At 39.9% G+C, this 12,265-nt stretch overlaps 1 protein-coding gene and 1 non-coding gene across 2 annotated transcripts in view; both read right to left on the bottom strand.

Annotated features, from left to right (window-relative positions):
- Positions 1 to 12,265, bottom strand: part of swap70b (switching B cell complex subunit SWAP70b) — a 45,967-nt gene that overhangs the window by 13,533 nt on the left and 20,169 nt on the right. Inside the window, exons 4-7 of the mRNA XM_034685274.1 lie at positions 11,277 to 11,504; positions 7,862 to 8,008; positions 7,525 to 7,633; positions 5,646 to 5,827 (exon numbers count right to left, since the gene is read on the bottom strand). Of these exons, the coding sequence (XP_034541165.1) occupies positions 5,646 to 5,827; positions 7,525 to 7,633; positions 7,862 to 8,008; positions 11,277 to 11,504 (666 nt within the window). The remainder of the gene's footprint in view (positions 1 to 5,645; positions 5,828 to 7,524; positions 7,634 to 7,861; positions 8,009 to 11,276; positions 11,505 to 12,265) is intronic.
- On the bottom strand, positions 7,399 to 7,470 carry trnaa-ugc. The gene has a single exon. It is a non-coding gene; the product is annotated as a tRNA-Ala (tRNA).

Raw genomic sequence — 12,265 nt, forward strand, 5'->3', positions numbered from 1 at the left:
AACTAATTTTGCAACTTAGCATTTGAAGATGAAATTACTTAAATTGTACAATTTTAAAAGTGTACAGGCAATAGAAAGCGATAGAAATTCAACATCTGATTATTTTTATCTCACAACAAATTTGTCAACTTAAGAGAGACATGCTTTTCAAATTTCCCAGAGCCCGGATGACATGACTTCAAACTGTGTCTTATTACATCCCAAAGACTTTCAGCTACAAAATAAAAGCAGCAAATTAAAGAAGCTGGACTAAATGACAAACACTGATCAAAATATTGAGCTATTAATATCCTTAAAGTTGATTCACTGCAGCTTCATGACCTTTCAGTCTCACTGACTCTTCTTGTTCACCCGCTTAGCATGCTAACAGGAAGCGGCCATTCGTCATGACTATTAGTGGAATCCACACACTCACTAAATTTAACACCGCTGGTGAAACAGCGGCGTCAACAGACAGTGTGAGTCAGGTTCAGGAGGATTTACTGGAAAAACATGTTTAATGGAGACTAATGAGTCCTCTCTGCCCCCCCTCCCTGGTTCAATACACATTCCTCTGTTTGGCAGCGGGTGGCAGACTATTCATCATTCAGAGGCTGCGGGGCGGAGCCGAGCTATTATGAGTATTCATGAGCGAGCGCTGAGTTTCAGAGGAGAGCCACCACAGTTTTTAGGTGACCCAGTTTAATTGTTGTGTGAAACCAGCAGCGACAGTTTTGAGTGTGACTTAAACCAGCAAGCGAGTCGCGTTAGAGAGACTTTGTCATTTATAAAGAGCTCTGCAGATCATCATGAATACGATGCTTGTTAGTCTCACCCTGTCCTGTTTGAAGGTGTGACATTACCTCTGAGGAATGTCGTTGAATCAGGTCTGAGACTTTATTCTTAGCCGTGTGTGTGATGCTGTCATGTCTAGTGACTCAAACTGCAAAGATTATTTAACAGAGTACAAACAAAAAGATGTCAGATATGACACCATGATGCTAAGTTTCTTCTTTTATCAGATTCAAAATCTTTGCACGGCTATTTCCTCGTACAGGAAAGGAACATTTTCATGACGGCCAAACTTTCACATTAAAACACAGATCAATGAAGCAACACCTGAGAGCTGATTCAGACATGATTTCACAAACATTCTCCCACCAATCATCCCTGTATGCCACTCAAACTTCCAGCCCCACACCGTCCCAGCATCCACCTGCAGGCTCCAGCTCAAGGTTTAAGATATGACATCATCACTTCTTCATTTTCTGAATGTAAACAAAGCGTAGAGCCAAACACCAACATAGCTCTGCTGCTTCAATAAACAGTTCAAGCTATTACTACATGAGCTGTCAGACAGGACTAGCATTTAAACGTGATCTATCTGGAGTGTGTTCAAACCCTGGAGCTCTTTCCAACCCTAACTCGGTCACAACAGATGTGTGTCTAACATGAGTCTGGTCCTGCTGGAGGTTTCTGCCTGTTAAAGGAAGTTTTTACGGACATGCCAGACTCCATTGGAGACCAATACTATTATCCGTCTCTCCACTATCATCTCTCTCTCTCTTCCTCTCCCTCTATCCCTCTCTCCAACTCGGTCACAACAGATGTGTGTCTAACATGAGTCTGGTCCTGCTGGAGCCTTCTGCCTGTTAAAGGAAGCTTTTACGGACATGCCAGACTCCATTGGAGACCAATACTATTATCCGTCTCTCCACTATCATCTCTCTCTCTCTTCATCTCCCTCTATCCCTCTCTCAAACACGGTCTCAGCAGATGTGTGTCTAACATGAGTCTGGTCCTGCTGGAGGTTTCTGCCTGTTAAAGGAAGTTTGTCCTTGCCACTGTAACTTGCTAAATGCTGCAAAGTGCTCTGCTCATGGTGGATTAAGATGAGATCAGACAGTCCTGACTGTAAAACGGGACTGGATCTTATCCAGTCTTGATGTTGGGTCTTTGTTAATAATAGAACATAGAGTACGGTCTAGACCTGCTGTGATTTGGCATTATATAAATAAAGATTGATTGATTGATTGATTGAAGGGTTACAAAGCTGCTGTGGAAGTACACTACCAGTCAAAAGTTTGGAAACACCTTCTCATTCAAGGGTTTGTATTTATTTTAATTATTTGAAACACTGTAGATTAATACTGAAGACATCAAAACTATGAAAGAACATATATGGAATTATTTACTTCACAAAAAAGTGTTAAACAAAGCAGAATATGTTTTATATTTTAGATTCTGTAAAGTAGCCCCCTTTTTCCTTCATGACAGCTTTGCACACTCTTGGTATTCTCTCAGTCTGCTTCATGAAGTGGTCTCCTGGAATGGTTTCTAATTAACATGAGTTAATGTCAAGAGTTCATTTGTAGAATGACTTGCCTTCTTAATGTGTTTGAGACCATCAGTTGTGTTGTTCAGAGGTAGGGTTAGCACACAATGGATAGCCCTATATGACTACTGTTGTAATCCAGATTATGACAAAACCAGATTATTTCATAGTGTTGATGTCTTCAGTATTAATCTACAATGTTGGAAATAATTAGAATAAATAAAAACCATTGAATGATTAGATTCAAAGAGAAGTGCGGTCGTCATCAAACACATATCTACCCTTTTGTTGAGATGTATGATCACTTCTGGCTTCAAAAATAGTTTGACCACAGGTAAAGTGCTACATTCAAATCGTGTGGTGTCACATTTGCTGTGTTCACTTTTTTTTTTATGAGACTGTGGTTAGCAGGTATTTGATTTCATCGCGTTTCAGAGTCAACCTTTAAAAAGATGGCAAGGTCGTCAACCCAAGCAACAACCTGCACCGTCTGGAGTCTTCCCTTCGTCTGCTTATGCTTGAATGTAATATTTTGTGTCATGTGAATTCTGTTCTTGATTTGAGGTCACCATGAGTTCACTGAGGAAATTCTCCTGTTTGAGAACCGCAGACAGTTTGTGTCCAAACAGCTGAATCAGCAACACGAGGGTGTGTGAATGTTACATCGACCACAGAGAGTCCTTCAAGATGTAACTTCTGTCTGAGCTGCTTCAAAGGTTATCAGAGTATCAAGAGTACAACGTGTCCTGTTGGAATATGTGAATTAAACAAACAATGACTCCCTTTCTCTCAGTTAAAAATAGTCTGAGCTGTTTGCTTTCAGTCTTTTATTTAAATCAAATAAAGCTTTAAAATCCCCCCCTCAGGAAAATCCCTCAGTTTCTTTTCACCAATAAATTCCAGTGAATTACTTCATGTTCTTTCCTTTGTATTGATCTTTGTGTTTAATAGATATCCTTGAGTTTCAGCCGTCTACAGATTATCTATCAGTGAATAAATTACTTTTATTTTATACACTACCACTCAAAAGTTTGGACACACCTTCTCATTCAATGTTTTTTATTTATTCTAATTATTTTCCACATTGTAGATTAATACTGAAGACATCAAAACTATGAAATAATCTGGTTTTGCCATAATCTGGATTACAACAGTAGTCAAATAGAGCTATCCATTGTGTACTAACCCTACCTATTCTACAAATGAACTCTTGACAAGGCTCATGTTAATTAGAAACCATTCCAGGAGACCACTTCATGAAGCAGACTGAGAGAATACCAAGAGTGTGCAAAGCTGTCATGAAGGAAAAAGGGGGCTACTTTACAGAATCTAAAATATTAAACATATTCTGCTTTGTTTAACACTTTTTAAAAAATTAAATAATTCCATATATGTTCTTTCATAATTTTGATGTCTTCAGTATTAATCTACAGTGTTTAAAATAATTAAAATAAATACAAACCCTTGAATGAGAAGGTGTTTCAAAACTTTTGACTGGAGCATAAGGGAAAGACATACACTACCACTCAAGAGGACTGGTTATTCGTTGTTTACATTTGGAGTAGGGTGTTATCATCCTTTATCTTTGTTTGGGTTTGTACATGTTTGTTGTGACAGACGTTTTACTTTCTTCAGAGTCATTTAATCACTGTAGTCAGGCCATGTTTTTCTCCTTCTATGAAGCACGTATATCTCATCTTCTTCTACAAAACAACCCCAACAACTGAAGCTCAGTTTTCTGTCTTGGCCCCAAAAGAAACACGGACCATGAACACCATCAAGGATATTGACTATAACTTGTACAGTTAAAACAGACCGAATTTTAGAAATATTTCTGAGGTGGTAAAAACACGACTGAACTTTTAAAGAAACAGAGATGATTTTACATGCTTTTATCTCATCATGCATGGACTACTGTAACTGTCTTCTTAGCATCCTGCACAACAAATCCCTTGATCGTCTCCAGGTTTTACAGAACTCAGCTGACAGGGTTTTAACCAGAACCAGAAAACATGACCATATCTCTCTGGTGTTAGCTTCCTTCCACTGGCTCCCTGTATGTTTTAGAACTGATTTTAAGATTTTACTGATTACTTTTAAAGCTCTACATGGACTTACTCCAAACTATATAGCATTGAGATCCTCAGGGGACAGGGCGTTCGCAGGGAGGGGTCTGACACTCTGGAACCATCTGCCCAAGGAGATCAGGTCTGCTGAGTCAGTGAGTTCCTTTAAATCTCTTCTTAAAACATTCTTTTATCGCAGAGCCTTTCCTGATTTTATCTGAACTTTATTTTATTTTACTTTTTTTTTTAAACATCTGAAGAAATATATTTAAAAATAATTTTACTTTTTTAATTGAATTCTTTTTGTTATCCGTCTTATGAAATATATTTAGAAATATATATAATTTTTTTATTAAATTTAATTTTAACCATCCTAAGAAATATATTTTAAAATAACTTTACTTTTTAAATTTAATTTAATTTTAATCGTCTTAAGAAATATATTTTAAAATAATTTTACTTTTTTAATTTGATTTTTTTTTATCTGTCTTAGAAAATATATTTTAAGATAATTTAATTTTTTTAATTTAATTTAATTTGAACGGTCCTAAGAAATATTTTTTTAAATAATTTTTTTTTAATTTAATTTAATTTGAACCGTCCTAAGAATTATTTTTAAAAATAATTGTACTTTTTTAATTTAATTTAATTTGAACCGTCTTAAGAAATATATTTTAAAATAATTTAACTTTTTTAATTTGATTTTTTTATCTGTCTTAGGAAATATATTTTAAAATAATTTAATTTTTTTAATTTAATTTAATTTGAATGATCCTAAGAAATATTTTTTTTAAATATATATATTTTTTTAATTTAATTGAATTTTAACCGCCTTAAGAAATATTTTTTTAAATAACTTTATTCCCTTGGAGTTATTTTAATGGAATTTTATGTCTTTTAAAATATGTTTTATTTCTTTATCTTGACTTGTGTGTTTTTATGAACTGCCTGTTTTATTTTGCTGCTCATGTGAAGCACTTTGTAACTTAGTTTTTGAAAAGGGCTCTATAATTAAAATTATTATTATTACATATTCAGATTTGACTAAGTAGATTGATCTCTAAAGAACTGTTAGTATAATCAGTCTAACATGCCTCCTTATTGCACATACAGTCACTGTGTGATCATGGACCACTCCTCCTCATGTCAGAGAGACACTTCCACATGTGCTATTTTCAATCCAGGATACTACATAAGGGAACTGGTAATGTACCAGACATTTCCTGACCAGACTGGATCACAGGGGCACATTAAATCCTCCTCACCTTCCTCATGTTCTCCAGCTCTTGTTGTTTGACCTCGTTGGCCGTCTGCAGCTCCCTCATCCTCAGCTCCAGCTCCTCCTGCTCCGCCTGCTGCTTCAGCCGCAGGTCCCGGCGCTTCTGTCGAGCCTCGTGGTGCGGAGCGGGCCGGCCCTGACGCAGGAGGCTCACACAGGTCTGAATGGCTGGAAGGAAGCGCAGAGGAGACGTGTTCATGATTACAGTTCATTTTAAGATGTACCTGAGTATGGAACAAAAACTGACAAAAGATTCAAATAGTGAATCTGCTGTGACGCTTTGGATTAATCATCATGACTACTTCGACCTTTTTTGTGCCTTTAAAACATGATTTCATTTCATAACGTTCATGAAGCATGCAGCTGGTTGCTCTGAGCACAACAGATATCAGATGAAGTGAGTCCTGCTGTTTTTATCCACTTTTAACTTTAATATTTGGTGTCACCTTTTGCAGCAATTACAGCAGCACATCTCTCTGACATAGGGTCCTTATATTTCCTGAGAACTTCAACACTAATGTTATCTCATGCCTTCTGCAACTCAAGCCAATGTGCAATAGATCTGTCCAGTTTATTCTCCAACTCGCCCCAGATATGCTCAAAGGGGGATAAGGTGAAGACTTTGAGGGGCCAGTTCATCATGTTCAATGTTCCAACAGATTCCTTCTGTTGCAGGTTCCATCTTCCTCCGCTTACCCGGGTCCGGGTCGCAGGAGCAGCAGTTTCGGTCCCAAACAATCCTCTCCCCGGTTACTTCCACCAGCTCTTCTGGGAGGACACTGAGGCGCTCCCAGGCCAGCTGAGAGATATAATCTCGCCCAGCATGTCCTGGGTCTTCCCCGTGGCCTCCTCCCAGATGGACATGCCCGAAACACCTCCCCAGGGAGACTTGGGAGGCATCCTGGCCAGATGCCCGAACCACCTCATCTGGCTCCTCTGGATCCGGAGGAGCAGCAGCTCTTCTTTGAGTCTGAGCTCCTGACCCGGTCTCTAAGGCTGAGCCCAGACACCCTGCGGAGAAAGCTCATTTCGGCTGCTTGTATTCGCGATCTTGATCTTTTGGTCATTACCCACAGCTCGTGACCTGTTGCAGCTTGTTCCAGCAATAGTTAGAAGACTGTCTCAGGTCATTGTCCTCTCATAAAATAAATCCAGGCTTAATAAGACGACTCCCAGATGGTTCTCCTTGCCTCACCAGAATGTGAGGTGCCATCAATTTTCACTAAGTCACCTGTTCCTGAGGCTGAAATGTCATTTTGAGATGCTTCACTTGTCTGAAAGTTTCTTCTTTCTACCTCTCTCCTTTTGGTTCTGGTGTGAATTGGTGGCATCACGGCAGTCTGAAGTGTACTTTACAGTTTTCTGTTCTCATTAGTTAATAACAGGAAGAAAGAAGAAACCTACTTTATTAATCCCTATGGGGGAAATTCAATTTTTTCGCTCGTGTTATTTTTTGGACATGCTACACACAGTTTTTGGTATATACATAGAATCATGCACACACATGCAGTGGACATGCACTTAGGGAGAGATGTGTCAGAGTGAGGATGCTGCCATCAACCAGCGCACCCCAAGCAGTTGGGGGTTCGGTGCCTTGCTCACCTCTGCAGTGCCCAGGCAAGTGAACCAGCACCTCTCCACTTGCCAAACTTCGTCCATACTGGGACTCGAATCGGCGACCCTTCGGTTCCCAAGCCAAGTTCCTAAGGACTGAGCTACTGCCGCCCCCAAAAGATTTGTGGAGATGCCGGGGATTGAACCCGGGGCCTCATACATGCAAAGCATGCGCTCTACCACTGAGCTACATCCCCTTCCATAAAGCCTAAGATGATCCTCAGAAGTAAATAAAGTCGTATCACACTCACCCTGGATCCACTCCTGCTTCTTCTTCTTGTCTGACGCGCTGATTTCAAAACTTTTGTACGAGGACTTGATGATGAAAAGACACTTCTTTCCCTCCTTATCATGAAGAGGCTGCAGAGGACAAAAACAGCAGACAAAGAAAAGACCAGCTTTAAATGATCATCCTGACTGATTAAAGATACCACGTGGTTAGAACACCTTATTGTTCTCTTGATTACACATGATTTGATTCAAACATGTCACAGCAACAACAATGAAATCCATCCTTTGGTTTGTGTGTCAGCTGCAGGCAAACTTCCTCATTCCAGGTTTTATTTATGACCATTCATATCTTCTCACCTCCACGAGACAGTTTCCATCCAGTAGAATGTCTCCCTTCTTCTCTGCCAGGTCCTCGCTGACGTAGTACGAGATGGTGTTCGGCTTCAGCATGAACCAGCGCTCCGTCCAGTTCTTCCTCTTGTGACCTTTCTTCATCATGTAGCCCTGCAGAGATGAAGGAACACCACCAGGTTCATTTTCAGATTCTGCGTGAGTCTAATAATATAATGGTTGTGTTTTTTTTACTTAGAGAGCTTCGACAGAAATAAGTGTTTTCTGTTCCTTATCTGACCCCAGAGAACACATTCACACCATCTTTCACATGAAAATACAACTTCAACCAGATCACTTTCACTTCCTTATTTCTATACGTTCTGCAGACGGCTGTCAAAATGCAGATTTCTTATGTTGGACACCTTTGGCTGTGGTTTCTTTGTCAGTCTTGAGCTCATTTTTTTTTAACTTTTCCTGTGTTTTTGTGCACTGGTACTCTTGCAAGATAAGTAAACTTCTCAGCTGTTGCAAACTTGCTTAGTGTGAGAAGTAAACTAATAAAACACGAGCAGCTGTGTCTCAGGAAAGGCAGGGAATCATCACATCATGTCAGACACAGGCCGGCTTTAAATGCATGTTGAGCATTGATGATACGTCAGAGACTTAAACCAACTACATATCCTCTCTACACCTGATTCCAGACCATAGAGATCTGGTTCCTACTTTAGACAAACCTTTCAAGTAGGTCTCATGGAAATAATAACTGACTGGACACGCAGAATTTTTGTAAATACTTTTAACAGCAGCTGGATGGTGTGAGAAGTCTGAATCATCACCTACAGTGTGTGATCATTGTCACCGAGCACAACATCCTGAGTCACTGATGTATCTTGGTCAACAATAGAGCTCTATGGAAAAGATATGTTCAATCAATCAATCAATCTTTATTTATATAGCCAGGGTTCCCACGCATCCTGGAAAAACTGGAAAACCTGGAAAACAGCTGACCTAACAAGGTTAAACCAAGCGGCAACCTCCGGTCTAAAATTATGAGTCAATGCGGAAGTGTTAAAAGCTGCAGTTCATCGAGGATCCACTTGAGGCTGGCTCCGGAAGTACCGGAAGTCACATACACATGAATGGGGAAAAGACGATCTTTGCAGCGTTAATAAACATGTTTACAGCCTGGTACAAAAGATGAGTGTAGTCTGAATAGCTAATTTCTCGATGTCCTCTCACTGTGAGGGGGGTGAATTTTTTTCTAATTCGGCAATTTTCGAAGATATTGAGATTACTAGTCTTCCAATGAGAGGCACAGCTGCCTGTGGGAACACTGCAGCTGTTGGCTAGGAGGCTCAAAGCCCGCCTCTTTACGTCACACTGGCTGGACAGAAGCAATATGGCTGCCGCAGCCGATTGGTCTCAAAACAGCTCTTTAGAAACAGGTGGGTGACGTCACGGATACTACGTCCATATTTTTTACAGTCTATGGGTTAAACAAACACATCCCTATTCAACATTTGTGGCCATTTTTGACATTCAGATCTATTTAGGTCAATTAATGCACTGATCCTCTGATTGTTATTATTATTTATTTATTTATTTCACTAAGGCAGCTTCCTATGGAAGAGGATTAGGGCCACTGAAAAAAAAAAGTTAAAGTCAATTTTTTTTTATTATTATTATTATGACTTTATTCTCAGAATTCTGACTTTATTCTCAGAAATCAGAATTCTGACTTTATTCTCAGAATTCTGACTTTATTCTCAGAATTCTGACTTTAATCTCAGAATTCTAACTTCATTCTCAGAATTTTGACCTTAATTATTTATTTTTTTTCAGTGGCCCTAATCCTCTTCCGTACTAATCCTCTTCCATAGCTTCCAGATTCCTTTGCTGGCTCTTTTGTTTTTTACTTAGCTAATTTTATATTTTTTGAGAAAAGAGAAAGCTGAGATGAGATGTTGCCCATCATTGTTGATTGGTTGCACTAATAAAGTGAAGTGCTGTACCTCTGCGGTTGCATTATTCTATAATCAATTTGCCATAATTTTAAAGCTTGTAAGAGATGATTTCATCAATAGCCAGAGACTGCATGTCTTCAATGCAGACTTCCACTGAGAGGAACATTTAGGGACTAAATTAGGAACTAAATTTAGACTGTCATACCAGCTTGGTCATCACTGAAAGTGTCCTTGAAATGTCCTGGAAAATGATCTCTGGAAAAGAGTGGGAACCCTGATAGCGCCAAATCACAACAACATTATCTGAAGACTCTTTCCAAACAGAGCAGGTCTAGACCGTTCTGTTATTAACAAAAACCCAACACCAAGACAGGATAAGATCCAGTCCCATCTAACAGACAGGACTCAGTCTGATCTCATCTTAATCCACCATGAGCAGAGCACTTTGCAGCATTTAGCAAGTTACAGTGGCAAGGACAAACTTCCTTTAACAGGCAGAAACCTCCAGCAGGACCAGACTCATGTTAGACACACGTCTGCTGAGACCATGTGGGGTTGGAAAGAGGGATAGAGGAGAATGCACTTCATCTATTAAAGTTATTTAAAGGGTGTTAAAGTTAAAAAATACACTCGGTTGTTAGACACACATCTGCTGAGACCGATACTTGAAAAGAAAAGAAATGTAATATCACACAACTCGTCTTTTCAACTGAAGATCACAGCCACAGATCTAATGCCAAGGACCATCCTGACATAGAGACAGTATTCTGTACTTGAATGTGATCAGTGAGGACTCATCATATGGCTGTACTCCCATGAGTTAGTTTGATTTCAGGTCATTCTGCTGATATCACACAGAGAGCTGTAGCTTTTGCCAGCACAAGACAAATGAAGCCTGCCTCTGTTCTCTGCTGTGTTATAATAATCATGTTTCAATAACAAACACGAATGTGTTAAAGGAACTAACACATGTTACTGTATATGTGTAAAGTACAAAATCACTCTCTCTCTCTTCAGCAGTGATGTAAAAGCCATATTAATCCAGGCCTCTTGCTGATTAGTCCTTTTGTTTTTTGCCAATCTTTTTCCACTAACTTTTCAGTCTCTCTCTGTGTGACCATCTCAATTAATAGAGAACTTAGTTAGGACCAGTAATAGGAGGTTTTTACTTTCAAAACTTCATGCAAGGAAATTCAAAGCTTGATCCAACTGGACTCGGTAGAAAGTCTTGAAGACATTTCACCTCTCCTCTGAAAGGCGTCTTGACCAGACCGGGGATGGAGCTAGAAAATATAAGCCTCTAACAGTCGTTGGTGTGCTGAGGTAGTCACATGGATTTGTTAATAGAGTTGTTGGCTTCATGCAAGGAAGCTATAGCCTAACAATTCAATCATCCCAAGGTGCATAAGCCACTTTAACACATGTGCTGCACTCCTGATTCCAGGATTGCGTGTGCAGGCGTTTCTGCAGCCCACCTGTTTGAGCACGTCCAGAATGAGCTCCTGGAAGACCTCGTTGATGCCCATGGAGAGCGTCTGGCGGTCCATGCCTTTGCTGAAGTGCCCCGACCCCACCAGCCTGATGAAGTCCCAGGCGTTCAGACTCTGCTGCTTGGAGTTCAGCTGCAGCTTGTAGTCTTCAAAACGCTCCTCCACCCAGCTGCCCCCCATCGCCTCCGTCAGCTTACGCAGGAAGTATTCAATCTGTGTGCAGATACAAACACAGAGTCAGAAACAGTGTGATAACAGAACATGTTTTCTACCTTTTATATACTTCACCCTATCTGCCCTGTCCTGTACTCCCCTGCTGTCCACCTTTGCACAGGCTGATTGGGGAATATGAACTTCTATTTCTTATGCAAACAATCTTCCTGTGATTCAGCTCTGATGTTTGTTAAACCCAACAATAAATCTTCCAGCGTTTGTTAAAGAACAGGAAGCTGGAAACTTCCTTTTCTGCTCTTGAGTAACAGACGTTCTCGTGTGGCCGGTCCCTGCAGCAGTGAAGCTCTGCAAACACAACAGGGCAACTGAAACACAGTTTGAAGTTCAGGTCTGAGCTGTCAAAGAAACATGAAGCTACTTATTTGACTTAATAGTGAAGGGGGAAGTTATCACTGGAAAGTGGACTCATGCTGAACATTAGCGTTAAAGACTTCCTTTTTTAAAGTAACTACCGTTCCTGGAAATTAAACTAGGAGTGTCATCAGGCAGTATGCAGCATGTTTACACACAAACAACCACTGATGGAGGATCAATACAATGAAAAAGATACACTTTTGCATTACAAGGTTTTATGGAAACAAGAAACGTCTGGTTTGACAAGCTGAGGACAAAACGTCTGAGTGTCGACATCTAACCCTTCATCTGATTCTGACTTGTTTACTTCCTTTTTGATAAGAAGGTTTCCTGCTTTGGGTCAGGCGATTATTTCAGCGTTCGTATTTAATGTGATACTGAAGCGT

This window comes from Notolabrus celidotus, chromosome 6 (assembly GCF_009762535.1).
Source record: "Notolabrus celidotus isolate fNotCel1 chromosome 6, fNotCel1.pri, whole genome shotgun sequence".
In the NCBI taxonomy this organism is placed as follows: domain Eukaryota; kingdom Metazoa; phylum Chordata; class Actinopteri; order Labriformes; family Labridae; genus Notolabrus; species Notolabrus celidotus.